At 36.8% G+C, this 26,788-nt stretch overlaps 1 protein-coding gene across 1 annotated transcript in view; it reads left to right on the top strand.

Moving 5' to 3' along the window:
• ANKFN1 (ankyrin repeat and fibronectin type III domain containing 1) overlaps positions 1 to 26,788 on the top strand; it is a 198,037-nt gene that overhangs the window by 96,644 nt on the left and 74,605 nt on the right. Inside the window, exons 6-11 of the mRNA XM_060204893.1 lie at positions 4,049 to 4,146; positions 7,205 to 7,295; positions 13,322 to 13,429; positions 22,864 to 22,963; positions 23,264 to 23,396; positions 23,869 to 23,985. Of these exons, the coding sequence (XP_060060876.1) occupies positions 4,049 to 4,146; positions 7,205 to 7,295; positions 13,322 to 13,429; positions 22,864 to 22,963; positions 23,264 to 23,396; positions 23,869 to 23,985 (647 nt within the window). The remainder of the gene's footprint in view (positions 1 to 4,048; positions 4,147 to 7,204; positions 7,296 to 13,321; positions 13,430 to 22,863; positions 22,964 to 23,263; positions 23,397 to 23,868; positions 23,986 to 26,788) is intronic.

A 26,788-nucleotide genomic window follows, 5' to 3' on the forward strand; every position in this document is an offset into this window, starting at 1 on the left:
GCTCACTTTATTGGCCAACCTTTTTAAAAAATGGGTAGAAGTTTCTATATTCTGGTCAAAAATGTCCATCAACTAAGAAAGTGAAAAAAGGAAAAGACTATTGATTACCCCAGAATAAAGTGGTCACTCCAAAATGGAACATTTTCTTTCTTTCATGAGAATTTTCTGCCCACCCCACCCCAACCACTGCTCTTTACTCCCCCTTTGAAACCATCAATATTATAAACTTAAATGCTTAAAACTTCCTATTGGGAGTCAGGCCATAGTGCAGTGGGTTAAGCTCAGGTGGCACAAAGTGCAAGGACAGGCTTAAGGATCCTGGTTCAAGCTCCCAGCTCCCCACCTTCAGGGGAGTCTCTTCACAGGTGATGAAGCAGGTCTGTAGGTGTCTATCTTTCTCTCCCCCCTCTGTCTTCCCCTCCTCTCTCCATTTCTCTGTGTCCTATTCAACAATGATGACATCAATAAAAACAATAATTACAACAATAAAAAAACTTCCTATTAACTCCAAAGCAAAATTACACGCCTTGAAAACTTACTTCTAATTGTTTTTGTTTGTTTTTCAAGAAACCAAACCCTATTTCCTAAAATACACCTTGTAAGACATGTGTATAGAACATGGACTGTCATATTAAAAAATAGCATCTTCAGGATTTTAATATTGTATTTTGAGAAACGCTGGTGTTTGCCAGAAAGAGAGAAAGGAAGAAAGGAAGGAAGGAAGAAAGGAAGGAAGGAAGGAAGGAAGGAAGGAAGGAAGGAAGGAAGGAAGGAAGGATTGATGAATGAATGAATCTGGTATTATTCTTACTAAACTAGCTCTAATTTTAGGGACTCAGCATGAATCCTTAGCCTGAAGTCAGAAGCCACTGATTCTCAGCTATCAGCTTGTAGTTTCATCACATCATTCAATCAGTATGCATGTCTCAACAACAAACAAGTATATTTTTGCATAGGGAATTTCTCATTTCTCTGCTTTTTCTAGATATCCTTACACTTCTTTAATTTTATTTTGTTTGTGATAAATTATTCAACACTTCCTTTCTATGGTTATTCATTTTAGCTTCTTAAATATATAATCTCATAATGAGAATAAAATATTTTTTAAAGTTATATACATATATATCATATGTTCTAAAATATATATAAATATTCATATAGTGAGGCATAAGCTGATTTTATATTAATATATAACCATAATCATTAGATTCTAGTTAAATTTTATATTTCTGACAGTTTCAAAGGGCAGGAGACTAGAGAAGGAATGGACTTACATGGGGAAAATTATCTCCACAGTGGGAGAAAAACAGTTTGTCAGCACATGTGTGCTATTTTTAATACATATAGTAAGCACTGCCTATGCACCTACAATACAGATCTATATACCGAAAGAGAAAAAAAATGTCATTTTTCCTATTCTCATGCTTCTCAACACCAATCAAGAATGACACATACAATAGACATAACAGTGTGTTGAAAATCTTGTTTTGTGTAGATGAATGGATTTGGGTGTACAGTAACAGGATTTTTAATTAATTATTTCTAAATTGTTAGTAGAGTTTCATGAAGCAAAGGTTGGAAAATCAGCAAAATAAGGGGCCAGATGGTGGTGTACTGGGTTAGCCATACACATTGCAGTGCACAAGGACCTGGGTTCAAGTTCCTGGTCCTCACCTACAGAGGGAAAGCTTTGTGAGTGATGAAGCAGGACTGCAGGTGTCTGTCTCTTTTTCTCTCTATCTCCCCTTACACTTCCAATTTCTCTATTTCCTACAATAATAAAATAAAATAAAAATTTTAAAAAAGAAAGAGAAAATGAGAAAAATACAAAGAGGTGGAAAAGTGCACCAAATCATCAGGTAATGGTGACTTATACACCAAATTTTTTGCTTTATTTTATCCTTTAATACTTTATTCTAATGAGAGAGAGAGAGAGAGAACTGTTCAACTCTGGGACGTCAGACATAAAAGTGTCTTGGGTACCCATTATGCGATCTTCCCAGATCAGAACAAAGATTTTTGTAGAGTAACAGAGTAATACTGGAACCAGATTTTGAAGATTCTTAAATGCTTTAAGACTTCACTTTATTTTGAAAACAACTGGATATCATGGAAGAGTTTTAAGTGTGAGAATGAAATGATCAGAATTCAAATGGAGTAGAGGGTAATCAAAGGAGTTAACTGCAAAAGGAAGTTACTGTGCCAGAGAGAGCCTATGCCTAAAATTACAGATTTAAAGTTGTCACTGGAACTATAAAAGTGGAAAACATCATTACTTGGGGCAAGAATGTTCAGTGACAAAAGAACTCAAAATCAAAGTGTATCAAACAAAAATGGAAAGGAAGAACCTGGGAGACCCTAAACTGGGTGTCATGAGGTAGAAGAAAACATCAGCAATCCAAAACCCAAGAGAAAGAAGTTTATAAAAAGTAAAGATGGCTAAAGTGGCAAGATTTCCCAAAAAGTTGCTATTGCCTGTTATCACATAACAAGAAATTTCAAGAAAGAAATTTTAAAAGAGTGAGAAGAGCAAGCTAGGTTTCCCAAAATCATAATACAGATGATGAGAGACAGAACTCATAAGCAGAAGGATGATGTTACTTGGGGAGAGTAGCCAGATTTGGGAATGGTTTGGCTTAATATTTGAACATTTACATGTCATAGAGAATAAGATTTAAATCATAAGGCCTCAAGGTTGTCATCATGAAGTTTACAAACAGCCTTCTCTTCCATGTGATTTAATCTCCTGCTTCACTTAAGATTGCCTTAACTCCTGCCATGTGTAAACTCACTCAAGACAGTTCACTGATACAATCTCCTGACCATGGTTTTTTTAACCAATGGAAAGAACATTGATTGTCTCATGGTAAAATGGGATGTCAGAACTTGGATGACTTAATTATGAATTAACACTCATTTCAGGGGTGCTGGTTATGGGGAGAGCATTTAAGAGATCTACCAATATTCCAGAACCTAGAACTAAAGAAAACTCAATGAAAAAAATGCCTGAAAGATGGTATCGGAGAGGATAAGGGGAGTTGAGAGGCAGTTGGGTAATATAAAGATGAGGAATCAGTGAAGAAAGAGAGTGGTTCCAGAAGGAAAAGGTAACAAAATAATGTGGGTGTCAATGAAAAGAGGCTTCTTGATTTAGGAAGAGGATATCACTGAATTTTTTTTTTAGTTTTTTCACCAAAACAGAAACCAAATTTGGGGAGCAAACAGACAGTAAAGCCTTTTGTAATCTTTACTTCTTACATTCAATAAATGACATAATTTCTCCAAATAATGAATTCTTATAAGTAATATGCCTGAGTGTCAGTGTGTCTATATAAATGTATACATATATAATATACAAATTTATAGTTGCCGGGATAGCCTGAGGGTACTTCTTCCCGAGCTAGTGCTCTCTGGGTTGGAGAGAACTCAACTGGAGCTGATCTAGGCTGCTGTGTGGGAGAGGGATCAGGAACTCGTGCTGCACCAACTTCCGCAGGAGATACACTCTGGAACTCTCGGAGCCAGAAAGCAATTTCCAAGTGTCTTTAATCAGAAGAGCAGCTGTTTTTATACTCTCCAAGTAGGGTGGAAACAGGATGTGATATAGAGAGGGTGGAGAGAAAAGTGACTGGTGAAAATCAGAGTGTGACAAGGAGGGGGGCGGAACAGGCGAGAATCCTATCACTGAACCACCAATGCCCTGGAGTGCTTTATGTAAAAGTGATTTATGTAAATAGACCAAAGCTTTGGATCAGTAAATCCCTATATAGGCATATGGTTAAGCAGAAGCCAGGGGGAGGTAGCATACTACCCAACAATAGTTAAGGCATATAAGTCATTGCTGAGTTACTTTTTCCAATTCTCATTTTATAAAATAATTATGAACTTGGAAACTGACTTTCTCAACCCAAGGAAATTTGGTAAATATGCTAATATAGGCAAAAGAGGATAAACTTGCTGTTTTTAAAGATTATGTGCTACCTTTCTGTGATGAATGTGATATGTACCTGAATTTCATTTCCCCTTCCTCCATACTCTCTTCTTCTAGTGGAATGGAGCATGTCTAAAGACTTTTGTCCTTTGGCTGGAGAAATCATTATGGAAAATCTGCAGACCCTAAGATACACAATCACAGGACTCACCATGGTAAATGACAAATCATCTCATTAGACTCCCCACTCCCTTGTGCTTGAAGTTTGTGCTAGGATTTTGGTAGCAAATGTCTACTCTAGAAGCAACAGTACATGCCCAGTTCTCTGGCAACAACTGCCACTCATTAAGTGTGATATGTCTCGTATCCATAATCTGAACTCCACAAAGGAGTGAGCAGACAGCATGAACCACTTTGTAGACTGCCATGTTCCAAGGAGATCAGAAAAAAACTGGCCTCATGGAAGTCTTGAAAGCTGCTGCTTTCTGAATTACAGTCTAGTGGGCAGGGGAGACAGGGAGGGATCAAAAGCTCTGAGAGATCCAATTTTTACTCTCTGTCTGTTGGTAAAAATAACAGCTTCATCTAACCATCACCTCCTAGACTTGGTTGAGATCAGTGAACTGGAGTCACACAATTTTCTGAGAGAAATCTTTTTCTTTTGATTAAAAAAAATAATAAACCTGTCTAATCTGCTTTCAAAATAAAGAAACCATATTTGGTGGCACTATATTTCTCAGTAAGCTCAACCTGTATGAATGAAAACTGAAACAAATTGTTTAACTGCTTATTTACTTAAGTAATCTAAAGTCAAATGTTAGTTATTTATAGAACTATAGACCATGTGAACTTAAGACATACAAAAAATAAAAACACCTAGTGAATCCATCCAAACTGGAGCAAATCCTCTACTGCCTCAAGTAATTATAATGCAACAAAACTTGATCATCAAAACATAGTAAAAAATTCGAAAGCAAATTATGTATTTTGTGTTCAATTTAAAATACTAGTACTTACAATTTATATACATGAGGGACAAATTTTGTTGTTTTGATTTGCTAAAAAGTCAGTCAACTAAAAGTTATCTCTAATGTATAATCCTAAGCTTAAGCATTAAAAAGATATAACAGGCTGCATCCCTTCAAGTCTGAACCAGTTTATTCTAATAGAATTCCTGGTGGTTGGGTAACCACCATAGAATCTTGACTTGGAGTCCTAATCACAGGTCGGTACCAGGGGCCAAAACTGTGGATTATGAGAGCAAACAAACCCCAGAGTGGGTGGCCCCTAGAGATGCTATCAGCAGAAGACTTATTTCCAATCTTATAGTTCAGTTGATGGAAAAGGGCCAGAAGATAACCCTAGGGAATTTCCACTACTTAAAAGAAAAAGTGATATGGTGATAAAAATGGAAAACTCTCTGTGGAGACTTACTTTAATATTTGAACTAATTTTTATAGGGATTAAGTTTTTCCACTTGGTCATACAATGAAAGCAATGCAGACAGTATTCTAATCATATAAAAGCATAAAAATAGACTTAAGCTTCTTCAGAGTCTCCATAGTCTTGAGGTATCAAAAAACTCATTTTAACATTAAAAATTCATTTTATAATATGGCAAAGTGAACATTATTAAACAGAAAAGACTAAACAAATATGTGGTTTTTTAAATGTCAAACATCATTTTATAACTTGTGCAAGCAATGCTTCATCAAATGCTGTCTCCTAAAATTATCTTTTAGATTCACTGGGAAAACAAACTCCTCAAAGGAAACATATTAATTTATACAAACGTTTAAAAATATTATAGTTCCTAAGACTTTGTGAGAATTACGGTGTTATCTTTGGGAGGACACAGAAGTGTGGTGGTGGGTGCAGTGTAGAATTAAACCCTGTCATCTTACAAACTTGTAACCCATGAAAAAATATTATGATAAGAAAGCTAAAACAATTGCTTAATTTTCCATGTGATAAAACATTAAAGAATAAAAGTCACATTCCCTGTTCCCCACCTGCAAGGAGAAAGCTTCATGAGTGGTAAAGCAGTGCTGCAGATGTTTATCTTCTCTCCCCCTCTCTGTCTCCCCCTACCCTTTTGACTTCTGGCTGTCTCTATCCAATAAACAAAGATCACTTGAAAATTTTAATTACTATTAAAAATGAATAAAAGTTACTGTTTCAATAAAGATTTTAAAATTCAAGTAACAAATAATTTTTAAAATGTTTGTATAGATGGGTAAAGAATACTTATTGCAGTATTATTTGTTGTGATATAAAATGTGGAAATAAAAATGCCTACCAAGAAGGAACTGGTTAAACAGATGATGGCATTTACCCATTCTGAAGTATTATGCAGCAACTAAAAGAAGAAAAAAAAACATGGATCTATAATGTGCTAATCTGGAAAGATATTCATTATTTGTTAATATTTTAACTTGTCAGCATATTTTTTATCATCTCTGGGTTTTCACCAGTCACAGGTGACTTCTTCAGGTAGAGGCAAAGAGAGACAGAGAGAGATATAAAGATACCACAGCATTAGAGCTTTCCCAGTACAGCACTGAAAGTTCTGTCAATGCAGTTGGTGCCATGCTTAAAACCTGGATCAAACACATGACAAAGCAGCACACTATCCAAGTGAACTATTTTTATGACCCTGATTTTTCCATTTTACAAATGTTTACCAGCTAAAAAAAATAAATAAGCAATAGCAATGTGGTTGTGATGGCTGCCTCTGGGGTGGAGAAATGTGAACATGAAAATTGATGGGTTTAGCAAACTTTGTAGAAACTGTGACTTTACAAAATAATTATATAATTTTAGCGGCAGAGATGAGAGAATTATAATATTCCAATTTTGAGATAAAGTACCAAAAATGCTAAAAAGCATCCCAAATGTGGTTATTTTCACATATGGTGGGGCCTGGTGGTGATGCACCTGCTTGAGCACACATGTTATAATGCACAAGGACCCAGGTTTGAGCCTCTGATCCCTACCTGTAGGGGGAAAACTTTTGTGAGTGGTGAAACTGTGTTGCAGGTGTCTCTCTTCCTCCCTATCTTCCCCTCCCCTCTCCATTTCTGTCTCTATCCAACAAATAAATAAAGAAAATAAAAATTTTGAAAAAGTAAACCTAATGGTGATGAGAAACTAGAAAGTTTATAGTTAGTAGATTTCCCAAAGAAAGGGGAAGCTAATCAGACACAGATGTCCTTAGGGTAAAAGTGATTAAACAAAATTCCTAATACATAATTCTATTTTTATATTTTCCAGGGTCAACAGTATTTTGTTCAAGTCACTGCTTATAACATGAAAGGATGGGGACCTGCTCAGACCACAACACCAGCTTGGGCTTCTCCTTCCAGTAGGTGGTGATTGTGAACTCTCTCAAGCCTGTTGCAGGGATCCAACTCTATCTCCATGATGTTCCCACTCCTTCTCTACTACTTGGGACTAACAAGAAATCCTTAGGGTGGCCTCTAGTCTCTTGAGTGATCCTTTACAAAAATATTCCATGTGAGGAAACCCAATGAGATGAAAAGAGAAGGGATTTGGAACCTGCAAGAGCAAATCTGGAATTGGATACCCATTTTGCTTTCTAGTAACTGTACTGTCTTCAAAAGTTCAGCATCTGTAGGATGAGTGTAATCATATCCTTTCACAAGGCTTTTATGTCAGTAGGAATAAATGTTCCTACAGTATAGAGTGTTTTTTGGTTTCTGTATTTTCCTCATGGCCTTCTCCAGAAAATATATCCATGTCAATTGAATGAGAGATTAAAATCTAGCTTAGCTTACATTATGACAAAAGAAAAGCTTTCCTAAAACATGTACTCTGCCACAAATACAACCTATAATTTTTATAACGGTGACTAAAAATATTCAGCAAAAGTATCTTCAATTATTTGAGATTCAATACTTTATAAATATTATATTTGTTAATTCTCTACTATACTAACCAGAATATTTATTTATCAAAAGAAATATCTCCAGATAATTCACATGTCAGATTTTTCTGCATAATGAGCAGAAATATATTTTGTGTTTCAAGCTTCACTAATGTGATTGTTGAAAATGGTCTGTTTCTTGTGAGAGTACTAACTACTTCACCCTATGCAGAATACAATTTGTTATATTAGATCAACAGCTATAAGAACATGCATTTCTTATTATCCCATAGCCTACCCTAACATGTCATAAAGGAAATATCCAGTATCAATTTAATGGTTGCATAAAGTATGATACAGAAATATCCATGCTATAGAAACAAAATGCAGCCACTGAATCAGTCGTGGGGGCAGTGGGGGAGCCTACCTGGAGTTGAGCCCTGGCATCTCATAGGAGCACCGTAGACAGCATGGGAAGGGGTGGAGAACTCCATGGATGGTAGAATGGCTATTGTGCTCCTCTTCATTCTTGCTTCTGCAGGGAAGAAATGAAATAAATATACCACAAAGGAGGCCACTCAGTGGCACCCTGCATGCAGGAGGTCCTAAGTTCATTCCTTATCATGCTACAAAAAGGAGCTAGTGCTTGGGAAAAGTTATTTTTTCATCTAACAGTTAAAAACTGTGAGTTTGACTGTGACTAGATAGGCATGTTTGCACATAATTATCAGAATTTAACAGTGAATGTTTGAGTTATGATATATGATACATTTTACTTATGTATTTATGTAGTTTTCAAGTGTTATAACAACCTTTAGCATAGGACCAATCACAAAGCAGGTAGCATATTGTGGGCTTTCACATTCAGAAACTCACTTAATCATTGTAGCAATTCTTCATTACTATTCTGCCTTATAGACAAGCAGCAGCACTTTCATTTGCATCACTAACAACATTATTAGAAATAATTCACTTTATGCTATTAAGTACTTTATATGAAGTAACTACATAATCTTAAACTAACTGATCTTTCTTTTTTTAACTGGTAGTGTCATTTCTCTGATGAGAAAACTACTAAAACCAGTGCAAAACCAGTGGTTCTACTTCTTAGCTACTAGACTGTGTTCCTCCTTACTAATAAGGAAATTCAGAGAGAATGTAGCCTCATCCAATCTTAAAACTTTGATAAAAGTAGCTGAGCCAGAATTTAAGACTAAACTAGTCAAACCCTGCTGTGGTAACTACTCAAATTCCTGCTGTGACAGACATTTCAACTAAAATCCAGCCAACCATTCCTGACAACTGCCTCTGATGAATTTGCCAGGCCTTGGGCCAATGATGCCAGAGATCTCTAAGGCCACTGAAGTCCCTAGCATTTGATGATTTATGGAATCCAGTCTTTTTTTTTTTTGCCATTTTTCTTACTGGAGCCTTAACAGAAATGCAAACTTGAAATATTACAATATTAAGATACTAAAGAAATCAATCCAAGAAAAAGAAATAGTGAAGACATCGCTGGAGATGGATAGATGAGACAGAAATGTAAAAAAAAAGAAAGAAAGAAAGAAAGAAAGAAAGGAAGAATGAAAGAAAGAAAAATTAGTCTCAATTGACTGAAGATGGGACAAGCCATTTAAAATGCATACCACAGGAAAATTTAGATCTACATGTGGATTTCCTTAGGACAGATGTTCCAGTTCGACAATCTTGAAATTGTATTCAGACACAGCCCATCCATTAGCTCTCTCCAGAGATAGTTCACCTAAACTGTGCGTTTAATTTTCATGCCCTTGTCCCAGGTTCAAGTCTAACCCCATCTGCACTGAAGAAAGCTTTGGTGCTATAATCTTTCTCCCTCAGCCAGCCTGCCTCCCCAACCCTCTCTTTCTTGCTCCCATCTCTCTCTCTTTCTGATAAAACAAAAAGTAGGCCTGAAGAAATAGACCCCAGTATTGACAAAATCATCATCATCACCATCATCATCTCTCCAGAAGGACAAGAAATTATTCAGAATTGGGAAGAGTCACTTATTACTTGGTAATTAATGTGGCAACAGTTTTCAAAATAGTATGTTTGATTAGTAGAGTTACCTGACAAAGTACTGAAATCCTGACATGGTGTTATAATTTGCTACAGACATGCCATTTCACATGGAAAGAACAATATAAAAATACCCTGGCTCTATTTATAAACAGAGAATGACATTGTGATGTAACAAATATCAGTATTCAGATATTTACTAGACAACGTACTCTAACATGACAGAGTAATTGGAAACTTGGTAATATGTTCCAGAAAGCTATAAAAACTTTTTTTCTATTTTTACAAAAGGTCTTAATGTGTTTTTATAGACTTTTGCTATATGGTTGGGTACATAATAAGAGAAAAGGACCCAGACAGGCTTGTCTGAGTTACAATGAGGAAAGCCCTGATATCGCCAGTGAATGTAAGCTCTACATTGTGTTGCAATTGAAGTGTCTCATTACCAGAACAGTGAACTGTATTATGTGGCACAATCTGCTTTTTTCCTACCATACCAAGTTTATTCCTGTCAGGTTCCTGACTTCTTAATATATTTTCAATTTTCTCCCTCATCCCTAAAGTCTCCTATTTTATGTAGTCGTCAGAACCTTCCAAACATCTATAAGAAAAACTCATTCTTTCCAAAAGCCTTGGCATCATGTCCAGTGCTCACTTGAGCTGCAATTTAGCATTAGCAATTTTCTACTGTATCATAAAGTCATCAGCTCAAGCTTGCCTCTGATGTAATAAATGGACTCAGCTGAAAGAGCCAGGTCCACTTCATCTCCCCTTTCACTGATGGCAGTATTAACACTCATTAGAATATATTAACATATTCGTGGTCATATATATTTTATTTTTTATTCTAATGAGAGATGGAGACCAAGAGAGCCACATATACCAGAGCACTACTCAGTTCTAATTTATGGTGGTGATAGAGATTGAACATGGGGCCACAGAGCCTCGGGCATGAAAGAGTTTTGCAGAACCACTGAACTTGTATAACTATTATGCTGTTTCCCTAGCCCACATGGTCATACCTTAATGCCACCACTCACGAGTAGTACTTAAGCAAAAAAAGAAAAAAAAAGAAAGAAAGAAAAGAAAAGCACTGCACACCTTCCTATGACAAATTTGAAATGGGCTTTTGGTATCCATGAAAAAAAAAAAAAAGACCTCTTCTAGACCATTCTATCTGAAAAACATCATACCTCATCAATATTTAATGTCTCCTATGACCCAGAATGTATTCTCATTTCTATTATTTAAGACTGACTTATTTATTTGACATGAAAGAGAACAAGAGCATCACCCTGGCATATGCAATGCCAGGGATCAAAATCAGAACCTCACGCATGCAAGTCTGGCACTCTACCCACTACACAACCTCCCAGCCTGTACAATATTTTAAACCTCAAATAACCTTAATTTTTTTTTCAAAAGCTCACTTTACACTTAAGAAACCTGATGCAAAGAGAAATTAAGTCACAGTTCCTGCCTAGAAGGAACAGAGTCTACAGACAGTACTTATGCCAATTCCCTGTCTCCAGAGTTGACCACAGCTGAGTCATACCACACAAACTTCAACCAAGCTCTGACCCTCCTCCCCAAGAGAAAATAAAAACAAACAAACAAAAAAACATGTACATGGTATAATAAAATGAACACTATCTGGAAAGTCCTGAGACCATAGGAGAGTCCTGGCTAAATCACCAACAAGCTGAGTAATACAGCACTTAGGTCCTCAGTACTCTGAGCGGCAAAATAGAAAAAGGTATACTCTGGAAAATAGGAAAGAAGAATGACTTATCCTCTAAGGACTTTTTCTTCACAGGGAAATAGCTGGTAAAGTATCACATGCTATGTCCATACTGGATACTTATTTCTATGTTCAGCATTAACTCTATCAATAAATTCCCTTTTAAGTTATCATTTACATAATGTCTGTCATGTACCATCTATCTAATATATCTCTCATTTAATCCTCACAAAAATTCCAGCTTGTTTCTCACATTATGGACTAGAGACCCTGTCAACAAAAGTAATTTGCTTTACAGACACTGAAATAGGAATTAGAAGAGCCAAGATTCACACCAAGATTTTCTTTTCCATTTTATTAAGGGGTTAATGGTTTGCAGCACAGTTGTCTACGCATGGATAAATTTCCCAGCTTCATGTGGCAGTTGTCTGAAAAATGTTCTCATTCCTATCCTAGGACCCCAAATCTCCCCAACACAAGACCTTTTCTTCCATTCCTTCCCCACAGTCCCTTGCTTTGGTGCAATACATTACCCCCAGTCCAAATTTCATTCATCTGACTCCAAAGCCTATGTTCTTTCTAGCTGAGCATTGGATGGATCAATGTGGAGTGTCTTCTACCTAGCTCTGTTATGGCATCTGCTTAAGTTTCTGAACAAGTGAGACACCACATTTCAAAATAAATACAGAAGGGGGAAATTTGAAACTCATTCAAACTAGAATCTAAGCCTCAGATACTCTTATGAACTAGCTAGTTTTTGTAGGGGAAAAAATGACTACCATTTTTTAGTATATATTTCAATCAATAAATTCATTAAGTTGTTGCTTTTGAAAGGTTCAGAAAATAAAACTTGGAGTGAGGAGATAGAATAAGAAGGGATGGACTATGAAATGACTGATCTACTGAAAAATTTCAAGAGTTGGAGACAGCAGAATTACAATCTTGACATTAGTCTCATATGGGCTATTACTCTTGATATCATTATAGCCAAATGGAATGAAAATAAAAGGGAGAGAAAAATCTCAGTGGGTATTGCAATTTAAATTTGCCATGTAAGCTAATACTGTATATTTAGAGACTGAGCAGACAGGGTGGTTGGTGGCTCAGAGTATGTGCAGGGGTTGCTGTGCCAGCTAACCAAAGCAGACATTCATTAGAGCAAAATGTAGATTTCTATTTCTTGGCATCTGACATGGGCTCTTTCCTTGGAAAGAAATGTCAATTTTGGCCAAAAGTGTGAAACCTACAATAAAAGCATTGGGACTGTGGATTTCATCTAGTCTGCACATTCCCACCCTTTTCTTTCCTACTGTGGAAATCCAGTTGGGATTCAGGGTGCTGAGTGGAGAGGTGACAGAGGAACTGATTAGGACACAGGGTGCTGAAAAAGAGGATAAGGAGCTAGGGAGCTAGGGGAGGGGAAATGAAACTCTTCAATTCCTCTTTCTCTCTCTCTCTCTCTCTCTCTCTCTCTTCTCCTTACTTTTTACTTTCAATTACTATTTTCTCTTGCCCTAAAACTGCCCAACAGAAGAAAACAACCACAATTACTGTTTTGAACAATGGCAGCTTCCAAGTCCTTGGCATTACCTACTAGCTGTGCAAGTACTGGGTGCATATCCATGGAGTCTGTGGGTAGTGTGAACAGAACTCGGCTCCTGAGGCAGGGCAGTGAAGAGACCTCTGCTTTAAAAGTTCACTGTTTGTTTCTTTTGTTAAATAGACTGGAAAGACTATGACGACAGAGAACCCAGACACAAGGGACAGAGTGAAGTTTTGGAAGGTCTGCTGCAGCAGGTCCGAACCCTTCATCAGCATTATAGTTGCCGGGGTAAGGATAAAAATCTGTACAAGGCCATCAAGGGAAGTCTCAGTGGCGCCGGTAATTTTAGCAGTTTCCTAACTGGGTCATACCTTCTCATTCATCAGGGACAGGGAGATATTAATATCTGTACATCTGGAATCACTTTACAAACATTATCTTGCTTTAACCCTTCATGAAAGACTTCCCTCCCTTCCTTGCTTTCTCTCTCATCCCCTCTCCATACACACAATTTGGAAATAAGCACATGAAAAACTGCAGTAATGATTCCCTTCCCTTTGAAAAGTTTCTTTCTCAAACTCTTCAATATGCTGAGTCTTTGGGATGTCCCCATACACTTTGATTTCAAAAAAAAAAAAAAATTCTCTGAGTATCCATAAGGAAGGGCAACAAATTATTAAAGCAACAGCAATAATAAACCAGTATGTAAACTTACCATACATTTTACAATGCATATTTACATCTAATAGTGTATTTCTGTTCTCATTTTACAAATTACCACTATATTTAAATGGCTTGACCAAAGCAACAGCACAAAAAAAAAAAAAAAAAAAAAAAAAACCTAGCTGTTTGTCTCCAAATCCATTCTTCCTGCCACACTTAACATTTTCTCCCATCTTTATGTCAGGATCGAGTACTGAGCTTACTTTACCCTTCTTTTGTAGAAAGGAAATCATATCTTCTTTAGAATGAGTCAACTTTACCAAGCAATCCCTGATTTTTCAAAACGTTTTTCTACTTGATCTGTTCAAAAAAGATAGAGTCAGGTTTCTGATCTGTGCAATAATTCATGGCCCAGGCACTTAGTTTTATTTGGAGAATTAAACCCTCCATAAAGTTTTCGTTTTCCATACTCTTTACCCACTGAATCTCCTGCTACATTACACTTTCTAAATCCAGAGCACTGGGGTAGTTAAGAGAGAAGACCATGGTTGAAACTAAGAGATGTTAGCTGAATTTCAACTGGTTATAAAGAAATTATACTTAGTGTTAGCAAAATGTTCCTATAACAACAGAGCCCTTCATAAATACTGGCTATAGCTAAACATGAGGACAAGTGTTTGCAAGAAAGTAATGCTGAATAAGCAACTGGCTGAGAGATGTAAGTACATAACTTGAAAGTAAACCCAAATTGTGTAACATTTCTGTATATCTAGGAAGACTCTTGCCTAGACAAGACCTTCAGCATTACACTGACCAAAGTACACTTAATTTTCCTTTTAATATTTTGTTTATTTATATATTTTGAATATAGACAGAGAGAAACTGAAAAGTGATGGAGATATAAAGAGGGAGAGAGGAAGAGAGATACCTGCAGCATTGCTTCACTACTTGTCAAACTTCTACCCCTGCAGGTGGGGACTGAGGGCTTTGTGCACTGTAATGTGTGCTGCAGCTTAACCAGGTGCACCACTGCCTAGCCCAAGTCCTCTTAACCTTCTTCATTAACCAAGACAGCCTTATTTAGGTTTCTTTCTGATTTTTAGCTTCTGTAATTCCTCAGCCTGCTACTTCTTATAAAAAGGCAAAAGTAATAAAGTGATCAGTTAGATAATTCATCATAATTTGTAAGCCACTTTGGTTTTGGTCTTTACCAGAAGGAAACCAAAGTTGCTTGTGCGAGTGAAGATTTTTTTATTTCATCCTTTAAGTGATTTCTCCAGTACTATTAGATTACTATTTAATATCCAGAAACAAATATCTAGATAGACCAATTATTCCTAGTTTCCACTGAACTTTTCTTCGTTACACACTCTTCCACTATTTGGATATGAATATTCACACCATCTTAGAAAAAAGTACTTAAGTAACGTGCAATCAAAACTTTCCACAAAGAAACAGTACTTTTTACATTAACATGTGTGAATTAACACCTAAAAGTATCAAAAGTGTGTGCCAAAGAAGAGTGATTTTCTATTTAGCTGAACAAGGATTTCTAGTCAAGTAAGTTTGAAAACTTTGCAATATATATCATTTAGAAATAACAATGCACAATAAATATTCTGATAGATAAAATTCTGAATTTAGTTAACAAGTGTTTTTCAAATATAACTGGCTATATTTCCACAAAACTATTTTAAGGCACAAAGTTAAAATGCTGATAAATAGTATGCCAAGTTAAAATAAATCACATTAAAGAGAAATGTTTTAAGACAGTTTCCTGTAACTCTAGTTCTGAAAGAATAAAAAATAATTTAGATTTACTGTGGACACAGAAATTTACAAATACTACAAATAAACGAGTTATTTCAAATTCCATCTCTATCATTTGCTAGCTAGGTGTTATTGAGATAAGTATTTCATTTGAGGCCAAGTGGTGGTTCACCTGGTTAAGTGCACATGTTACAATGAACAAAGATCCAGATTTGAATCCCTGGTCCCCACCTGCAGGGGGGGAACTTCGTGAGTGGTGAAGCAGTGCTGCAACTGTCTCTCTGCCTCTATCTCTCCTTATTCTATTTCTGACTATCTCTAGCCAATAAATAAAGATAATTAAAAAATTAATCCTTAAAAAAGAAGGAAAAAAGAAAAGCATTTCACTTTTCTGAGCAATAGCATTTGCATCAGAAGAACAAGATAATATCTCTCAAGGTTCTATGAGAATTAAGTCATGTAATAAAGTAACTTGACATTGCATAAATATTTTTGCAAACTTATTTTTATTCTACATGAAGAATAGAGCCACTCTTTATCCTTAGCAGTTCACTGACATGTCCTAGAATTAAAGTGTTTTCATTACAATGAGCCTGGAGCACTCAATAACTACACAGTGTATTTCAAATGCAAAACTAGTAATAAAACAACCTTTCTGTTACATGGAACGCACCAAAACCCACATTTTGGCTAAAGAGCTGTCCATAGTTCATATGCATGGTCAGTACTGGGGTCAAAATTTAGCAGAGATATTGGCCAATGTTTATTGTTCACATAGATAATACCCTGACAGACAAAAACAAATGATGAAGAATCCAGTTGTATTCACCATAAAAATATACAACTAGGATGAATTTCAATTGTCATACAAGATTTCTAATTTTTTGCTGCCATCATGGTCTCACCACTGCGAATCAATTTTTTGAGGGAGAGAGAGAGGGAGAGGGAGAGGGAGAGGGAGAGGGAGACTAATACCACATTGTTGGTATGCTTCTGGATTCTGCTTGTGAAACCTTCTGTTTTTATAACATTGGGTTCGCTTGTGTTGTTTGCTATGTGTTCTGTTTGCACGCCCACTGTTGGCTGGGCAGCCCCCTGCCTCTGGGATATTGGTTTGGTCTTCTCCCCCCCCCCCCCCCCCGCCTCTGGGACATTTGGTTTAGTCATCGCTGGTTCGCTTCTTTCTTCTCCCCATCTCCTATCTTCTTGGTTCCTGACTCTTCCACTGGAGGAGAGAGATGGAGGACAGAATTGGGTTGTGATTAGATTAGATTAGATTAGATTAGTTTGTTGAACCGCATCCCCGCTCGTGAATAAAGATTGAACTGTGTTCCTCAGCTCAGCCATGAGTCTCTGGTCGTCTCTGTCTCCTGTCCATGAAGCCAGCCCAGCAAAAATGACACCACATCACCTAAGCTTTGTCCAGTGCAGTGGAGGTCAGGCTCAAACCTAAGGTAGTCATACACATGAAAAAGTAGGCACCCTCCCAGGTGTAGGTCCTATCATCCAATTTTTGACAAGCATTAACTGAAAATTTGCCTACCATGTTAACAGATCCTAGACACAATACAATGTATAAAATAAGCCCCATATTTTCCACACACTTAAAAGCTGAATAATCAATGAAGTCAAAGTCTATGAAAACTAATCATTGCTCCAGTGCCCTTATCTAAACAGACAGTCTAGTAGTCATAGCAGTTCTCAGGAGAAAAGTGAGCTTAAATCCTTTATCAAGCAAGGTGGATTATTTAGTGTTGAGTAAGCAAATGATTCCCCCAAATTTTTATTTCTCCTACTTTTTGTATGTCTGTTAATGGTTCTTTCGAGTTTTATAAATTATTTTATCATTTATTATTGGATAGAGCAGAGAGAATTTGAGAATGGTGGAGAGATAGGGAGAGAGACAGAGAGACACCTGCAGCCCTGCTTCACCACTTGTGAAGCTTTCCCCCTGCAGGTGGGGGACCAGGGGCTTGAACCCAGATCTTTGTGCACTGTAATGTGTATGCTCAACCAGGTACACCACCGCCTGGCCCTATCCTTTTGCGTTATCATCATCCTCTCTTAACTCTAGAAATATTTCCCAGCTCCAAAGGGAGAAGGAAAATGATTCTTAAAGGTCTCATATAGGCAACACTTTATGTGTCATTTACTCTCAAATCTCATTGATCACAACAATGAGTCCCAATGCCCACACATGACTGCAAGGGCTCTAAGAAGTGCGACTTTACAGAGTTGGGCGGTGGCACACCTGAATGAGCACACAAGTTATTATGCTTAAGGACCCAGGTTCACACCCTGGGTCCACACCTGTGGGAGGGGGAAGGCAAAGCTTCATGAGCAGTGAAGCAGGACTACAGGTGTCTCCCTCTCCCTCTCTATATCCCCTTCCTCTCAGTTTCTCTCTGTTCTATCAAATTTTTTTTTTTAAAAAAGAAGTACAATTTTACCATGCAACAATAATGAGAGAGACCAGGAATATTTTACAACTACATCTCTTACTTTACTTTTGAGGTATTTTACTAGAGGTTTAATATTGTTTGACAGAATTAATAGATTTCAGGAGTATTTCCAAATCCACACTTAGTGCAGACAAGTCACTAACCCCATCCCAAATGTTTGTGCTCCCTCCCTGCAGCGCCCCATAACCATATTAGTTCTCACATTTTAAAAGAGACAGACCTAATTATTCTCTTTTTAGTGCAGAGTACAGATGGCTACAGCAAAGGAACTCTCATTTTATTTTTAGTCTAATCTTCATTTTTCTTTAAGTTAGACATATTATATTCTAGACTACAGGACTCCAAGTTGCCTGCCACCTCATTGTCTCACTGTGCTTAAGTATAAAAGGCAGATAAGATGATATGTTCCTTTCATTAATTACTTAAGGACTATATGACTCCTAAAATAAAGCAATTAAAATAATTTTGTTTTTTAAATAGCAATTACTACCATTATCTATTTTCTAATTCTCAAAAGTTTAATTCTTTTTGTAACATTTGATTTATTGATTTATTAGAGACAGAAATCATGAAGGATGAAGCAGATAAAGATGGAGCTGGAAAGAGAAACACCTGCAGCACTGCTTCACTACTTGTGAAGCTTTCCCTCTGCAGGTGGAAAATAGGGGCTTAAACCTGGATGCTTGTGCATTGTAACACATCTGCTCTACTAAGTATACCACAGCCTGACCCAGGTTCAATTCTTTAGAAATTTTCTCTGTAGCTCTCAGTGTTTAGCTTGTATTGCTAAGTCTTAATTTATTTATCAATTTTAGGTATTATCTGACTAAGAATTATAACTTCTCTTTTTTACTCACTCACCTCTTATATGCACACCCAATAATTATGTCCCCATCCTCTTGATATATTTATGGTATAGCTTTAGTAAGATAATTATTTATCATTTACATTATGATCAGGTACATTCTGATTATCTTGTCTTGATAGATTTTTGTTTTCCCTGTAGTTTGTAAAATTATTTTATTTGTTATACACTTTCTTGTCTTCCTAAGTGATTACATCTAATTACTCCCTGAGGTAGTCTTAATCCATTTTTTCTCAGTACAGCCCAAACATTAGTGTTGTGTCATACTCTTAAAGAAACCTTCTTAAAGAAACTTCTCATGAAGTCCTTTGTCTCTACTCCAGTCAGACTGGATGTTTGCTATCTCAGTGCCTGGAGCAAAGCCTGAGCAAGAGCAAAGCCTGGAGCACTACTGAATAGACTCTTCTTCATGCTATTCTTCAGTAAGAAGTTCTCCTTTTTATATCCATTTCTGGACTTTTTTTTGGTTAGTATCTCATTTCAGTGGAGCCTTTCTCCTAGCAACTTCCTGAGATCCATAAGAACTAATTTTTCAATACTTTGGATATCTAAAGATGATTTACTGTAATACATATGCAAATACTGAATAAGTATAGAATTTTTAATTTAAATAATTTTCCTTTCGATATTACCTTCTAGCTTTCAGTGCTGGAAGTATGGTGCCATTCCAACTACACAAGTTTTATATGAATTTTTTTTCAAACTCTGAAAAGCTCTAATTTTCTTTTTAACTTAAGTATTCTAAAATTGTACTGATAGGTGCCTTAGTATGGGTCTGTTTTTATGTGCTGTGTTATGTACTTAGCTATCCCTTCTAATATAGAACCTTAAAATCTGGGGGTCTGGTGGTAGTGCAGTGGTTTAAGCTTACATGGTGCAAAGTGCAAGGACCGGAGTAAGCTGGCTGGAGCCCTAGGCTCCCCAACTGCAAGGGGGAGGGTCGCTTCACAAGTGCTGAAGCAGGTCTGCAGGTGTTTATCTTTCACTCCTCCTCTCTGTCTTCCAGTCCTATCTCGATTTCTCTCTGTCCTATCCAACAACAGTGACAACAACAATAATAAAAACAACAATGATAAACAACAAGGGCAACAAAAAGGGGTGGGGGAAAATGGCCTCCAGGAGCAGTGGATTCATGGTGCAGGCACCAAGCCCCAGCAATAAACCTAGAGGAAAAAAAATAAACTTAAAATGTTTCAACTATGGGATATTTTCTTAAATTATTTCTTTATATAGTTCTCTTCCTTTTTTCTGCCCTCTCCTGTAAAAAAAAATTTTATTATTCAGGATTTGAACCTCCTAGATTACACCTTTAATTTTCCTTTGCTTTTCTCCTCCTCTTTTCATTTCCTATTTGTTGTTGATCAACTTTCTTGAAGATTTTCCCAGCTTTATTTTCTAAATCTTCTATTGACTTTTCACTAATTTTTTAATGGCAATGATTCTCTTTCATGCTGAATAATTCCTGTATATGCTCCTATTACTTTTAGGAGGGCATATTGTATTATTTTATCTTTCAGCCTATTAATGATACACGTTGGTTCATTGTTTATTTTCTATTCTCAGCACATTCTCTTTCTCCTATCTAGCTCTGTGATTTGTTGTCGACCATTCCCTTTCCTATTGGACAGTTTTCATAACTGCTTGGTGATTGGTGATTCTGAGTTGTTTACTCAGATTTATGAGAAAAGAGGTCCAGAACAAAGCTTACTGAGTATGGCATGAACCTTACTTGGTATGGCATAAACCTTCTCATGGTACCATATGGAAGCACCAGTGCACTCAGAGAAAGTTCCATGAACAGTCGAACAGTACTTAGGCTTTCCCTCTATCCCCGAACATTAAAAAGGGTGAAAACAGACCCAGGAGCAGCAAGTTCATGCATGAGGAATGTGAATAAGGCTCTTTACTTATAGACATTACTGTAGGGTAATTTGACATGACCTTTACTTTAGGAGATTAAGTCAATGTCAAAGTCTTTAAGTAATACTCTCTTTGGCTAGTCAGAATCACCAAAGACATTTCTTCCAGTATCCTGCCTGAAGAGGGTATGGTTGAGTACAGTGTACTAAAAGTCCAATGGAGAAATATTGGCACACCTGGTTGAGCATATGTTACAATATGCAAGGACCCGTATTTGAGTCCCCGGTCCCCACATGCAGGGGGAAAGCTTTGCAAGTGGTGAAGCAGTGTTGCAGGTGTCTCTCTGTCTCTCATTCTCTATCACCCCCTTCCCTCTTGATTTCAGGCTGCCTCTATCCAATAAATAAATAAATAATTTAAAAAAGAAATATTCTCTGTGAAGATTTTAATTTAATACACCTGTTTTGAATAGAGTGGTACCCTTCTCTCTGCATTTTTAATTGCACTCTTTCTCTAACTCTAGCAACCTGTTTTTGCTTTTAGAGAATAAGCCACTAGCTTTCTTATATAGTTGGGAAGGAAGACCTAGACACTGAATTGCTTTATAAACAGATTTCAACAAGTGTTCTTGCTTTCAGCTCTTCATGTATTACCACCACCACTTTTCCAGCAATGTATGACACCATGGGGTGTGTCAAGTCACATCTCAGATTTCTTTACTATTGGGTTAGTACTCATCTTTGTCAAGTCCACTAAATCCACCTGTCCATTTGCTTTCCAATTACAAATTTTTCCTTGCTTGTGTCTTTATTTCCATCTATTTTTCTTTGTAGTCCTCTTTTCTCCTAACCCCTTTACTCTGATCTTAGTGAAGTTTGAGAAGACAGTGGTACACCATGAATACATTTGAATGAAAGTTGTGGCAGCAACATTTTCAAGTAGACTATGACTAGCCAAACTTATGTTCAAGTCAGAAAAAAAAAATGTTTTTGCCAGGAATAATCACTACCAGCATCAGCTGGTAATAAATGCTTTTGTCAATTAGCTTATTGCCCACTGCTTCTATAGGATCATAGGCAGAATCACAAAGGGGCTTCAGCCATGGTCCATTCACTCAGGTTAGTTGTCTGGTAGCAGTGTATGGGTCATTTTTCTCTGATCCAATGACATGCCTGTCAGGAATTTGGTAACAGTCCCAAAAATCACAAGTTCCCTTCACCACATAGAAGATGAGAATTGAAATCCTGGACCAATTCCAAAGAAAAACTGTCTACAAAGAATCTTTTAGGAAGTTCTTGACTTTTATCATAGAGAGTACTAAATTTAAATAGGAGAGTTGAACAGAAGCAATGAATGAACTGCTCACCATTATAGCCACAGAACCTTCCATACAGTGGCTTCCCAGTAAATATCTGTACAATGAATTAATCCTTGAGTTCTCTATACACTTACTCTTTTGACTTGTATATTTTAACTTCTCAGTCTCAGTTTCTTCTGAATAAGGAGGTGGATAATTCTACCTATACCTACACCTATTTTGCATGCATGCCAATATACTTACATGATGAAAAAAAAAAACTGGCCAATGACATAGCCATATATTAAATTGACAGAATATTTTGGAGAAGGAATTTATGTTTTTTTATCTTTTCTTTAGACTTTCTATAATGTTCTTATATTTTACCTATATTTTTTCATATATAGGAATAAATATATTAAGAAGAAGAGGTTTTTTTTTTTTCAGCATTGAAAAGTGAATTAGTATTCACAGGCAATGGTGGAGAAGGGAAAGGAGTTGGTCCCATTTTTTTTTTATTCCACCCAACAATTAGTTTTTCATCTGAAAAGTAACACCTAAGTGATTTTCCCTGGAGTTACTCTTTATCTCCAACATTTCAGAGGAATTGTTCATTAATTGAGTCTATCACTGGCAACGCAAATTACGAGAGGTTCTTTTCGGAATGCATCAACTGAATTCCTACATGAGACTGACAGTAAATGACATTACAGGAACAAGGTAAAGAAAGGCAGGACAGATGAAAGAAGAATCTGGAAGTGCTCTACCAGTAGAATTTACAATGCATTTTTTTTCTGTGTTCCAGAAGGTTCAAAACTACAAACCACCGGCCGCAAGCAGTCAGTCTCAAGAAGCCTAAAACACTTATTCCACTCCTCAAGCAAATTTGTAAAGACCTTAAAAAGGTAGGTTTGGTATGCTTTTCTTATGATGTTTGAAATACTAAGGTATCAGCTTGTTTGAGTTCTGAGCAGAAACTTGGTAGAAATGTCTTTGTTATTAGAAAACAACATGAAGATCATATTTCTCCTGAGAATTTGGGCAAAAGAGCAAGTTCTCTGAACAAGAAAACTTGTGATACTTAGCATGACTGCTTATAATATACCTTAAGGTTTATTTTAAATGGCAATCTATTGTGTACAAAATATTTTCTGTAATTCAAGTTTGGTAGAGGAAATGGCTAAGATAATTTTTTTTCTTTTTAGGGGACTCTACATAGCTGTTATATTTTATTATAAAGATAATATGTTAGTCACCAATGAAGATCAAATACCAATTGTTGAAATAGATGACTGCCACACCAGTTCCATTACACAAGATTTTCTGTGGTTCACAAAGGTATATTGAATTTTGATTTCATTCTTCCCTACTTTGCACCAATGTGACTGGACATAAATCTCTAAAGCTTTAGTTGTGGGGTCTTTAGTGATCAAAGTACTGGGGTGGGCATAAATTATTTCAAAGGTCCCTTTCAGCCCTGATATGCCCTATGTCATAAAAAAAATGCCAAAGCAATGTCTACACTACATTTTCAAAGCAAAGAAGCTTGCATCCTGTCAGATTGTGTCTCCAATATTCTGACTTATGGGATCATTTGGCAAAGACTAAACTGTGGATCTGACTGTTTCATTAACATTCAGATCTTTTTCCAATTGGACAGAGATCAAAAAGTTGTTTCACATGCATCTGAAAATGGACTGGAGAACAAACATCAGGGGTCAGGTTTCCTTCTCTCTGCTTTGCTTTGATGCCACAACCTAAATCATGCACTGGCTTGGATGATGATATGACCTCGTGACTTCTTTTGCAGCTGTCTTGTATGTGGGAAGATATAAGGTGGTTGAGGCAAAGTGTACCTATCTCCATGTCCTCATCCACAGTACTGCAAATGCGACAGAAAATGCTTGCTGCAACAACACAGCTACAGGTGAGGGACTCAATCTCAACCCAGACCCCACAAGGAAACTTTAGAAAATTTGGTCAGTTCAAATTACTCATTCCATCCAAAAAGAAAAGAGATGAGCTCTTTCCTCTCCCAGATTTCTAAGTTTATGAAGACTTCTAGTTTTGAGCTGCATACATTTTTATAGGAAATCTACCTCTAACAATCTCTTAAAAGAGGAGCAGAGGATCTCTCTTCAGCAGTCTAAGAGTGACGTCCTACAAAAATAGTGAAGAGACTTGAGTCTAGAGTTGATATTAATCAGTTAATGCATTTCTACTTTCTGTGGCTCATTGTCATTATTTACAAAATAAAAGATGTTTGACAAGACCACTTGATCCAATGGTCAATCATCTCGCTGCTCTGGTACCCAATGTATTAATAGGAATATAAAGATGGAGAAACAAACCAGCCAAAATTCTGAGAATTTTCTTAGTGTGGTGCTTTTGGCAAAGCAAAGACAAGTGATTATATTTTTGAATACATTGAAAAAAATTAAGCCCAAAAGCTTACCTTTAATAATGAATTTATTTGTAATTCTACATTATAAACTCTATCAGATCAAGTTCCTAAGCATTACAAGAAGATTTATAGATTACAAATTTCCTTAAAGAAGTGATATTGAACTCTAACTAGACTTTTAGATGTTAAATTCACTGATTTCTTGTTTTGCCTAAAATTTATAGTTCTCAGCTACATGAAATTTAGATTTCCTATAATTTATGAGCTTCAGTCAGTGATGAGTACCTACATATAATAAATGTCAGTCAAATCAATGCCAGAAAAAATTATATGTGTGTGTGTGTGCGTGCGTGTGTGTGTGTGTGTGTGTGTGTACACACATTCTATTTTAGCTGTATGTGACCAGACCACACCAGTCAAGACATCAAACTGGATCCTAATAGGAAATTTTTTTTTAATTTTTTATATTTATTTTCCCTTTTGTTGCCCTTGTTGGTTTTCATTGTTCTTGTAGTTATTGTTGTTGTTATTGATGTTGTCGTTGTTAGGACAGAGAGAAATGGAGAGAGGAGGGGAAGACAGAGAGGGGAAGAGAAAGATAGACACCTGCAGACCTCCTTCACCACCTTTGAAGCGACTCCCCTGCAGGTAGGGAGCCAGGGGCTGGAACCGGGATCCCTACGCTGGTCCTTGTGCTTTGCGGCACGTGCGCTTAACCCGCTGCACTACTGCCCGACTCCGAATAGGACAAATTTTTAATGGCTCTACCCCATCTACAATTGCAGAAACTCTGTTTATTGACTAATATAATAATAATTCAGGTCTTTATAATATTAATAGTTACTGTATGGATATAATTAATTTTGCAAGGAATCTCTTAAGTTCTGTGTAGTTCTCTGTTGCATAGGTGATTTATTGCGTTGTGTTCTCAATACCATCAGAGATTTTTATCAAACAGTGTTTTCCATTTCAACTCATTCTTGGTTAGGAGAATTGAAGAATTGAGGAATATTCTCTTTCAATTCAAGAAGTACTTGGAACTGGGCCATGATGACTGTGCTAATTTCAAACCTCATCATTCATCACTGACAGGCTTGAGTCAGGTCAAGCTTCGGTACCACAACTACTCATTACTTGGGATCAAAGTCATTGCCAGGAGGATTGTTGGTCCCTTAATTTCTAGTGGCAATTTTTATTATATGTTTGTTGGAGAAGTGCTAGAAAACATCCACCTGTTATCAGTAGGCTCACAAGGATCAGGCAGTCATAAGGCAGTGAAGTTAGAGGCAGAGGGGGTCAGGGAGAAACCATAATTATTAGTATACCCTACACAGCTATTGCCATTGCAGTAGCTCTTTGGATGTTCCTTGCCCCATCACTTTTCTAAATGCTTAGTTCCCTTGGTCCATAATACTCACTCCCTTGTAAATATTCTAAATTTCTGATGGCTTCCTCCCTCAGTAATATTTACTTGAATTAAAAAGTCTCAAGACTGGATAATTCAATATATCTACTACAGTTACACATTACTACAAAACACAAACACACACACAAACACAAAAGAGTAACTGTTTGGGATTTTGGATTGTTTGTTTTTGTCACCAGGGTTGTTGCTGGGGTTTGGTGCCTTCACTATGAATCCACCACTTCCAGCAATCATTTTTTCATTTTATATTTTTAATGATTTTTTTATTTTTTTACTTTTAGTTATAAAATGGAAACATTGACAAGACCATAGGATAAAAGGGGTACAATTCCACACAGTTCCCAGCACCAGAACTCTGTATCTCATCCCCTCCACTGAAGCTTTTCTATTCTTTAACCATATGGGAGCATGGACCCAGGACCTTTTCAGCAGTGTTTTTTTTCCACAAAAAGGAAACACTGATAAAAACATAGGATAAGAGGGATACAACTCCACACAATTATCACCACCAGAACTCTGTATCCCATTCACTCCCTTGATAGCACTCCTATCTTCAACTCTCTGTGAGTATAGTCATTGTGGGATGCAGAAGGTGGAAGGTCTGGCTTCTGTAATTGCTTCCCTGCTGAACATGAGCATTGACAGTTCAATCCATACTCCCAGATCGCCTGTCTCTTTCCCTAATGGGCTGGGGTTTTAGGGAATTGGAGGTCCAGGACACATTGATGGGGTTGTCTGTCCAGGGAAGTATGGTTGGCATCATGCTAGCATCTGGAACGTGGTAGCTGAAAAGAGAGTTAACATATAAAGCCAAACAAGTTGTTGACTAGTATCGATGAAGAGTTGGGGGGAGGGGTTGCCATTCTATTTTTTTAATTGATTTGTTGGGGAATTAATGTT

The sequence above is a fragment of the Erinaceus europaeus genome, chromosome 12, assembly GCF_950295315.1.
Source record: "Erinaceus europaeus chromosome 12, mEriEur2.1, whole genome shotgun sequence".
Taxonomy (NCBI): Eukaryota; Metazoa; Chordata; class Mammalia; order Eulipotyphla; family Erinaceidae; genus Erinaceus; species Erinaceus europaeus.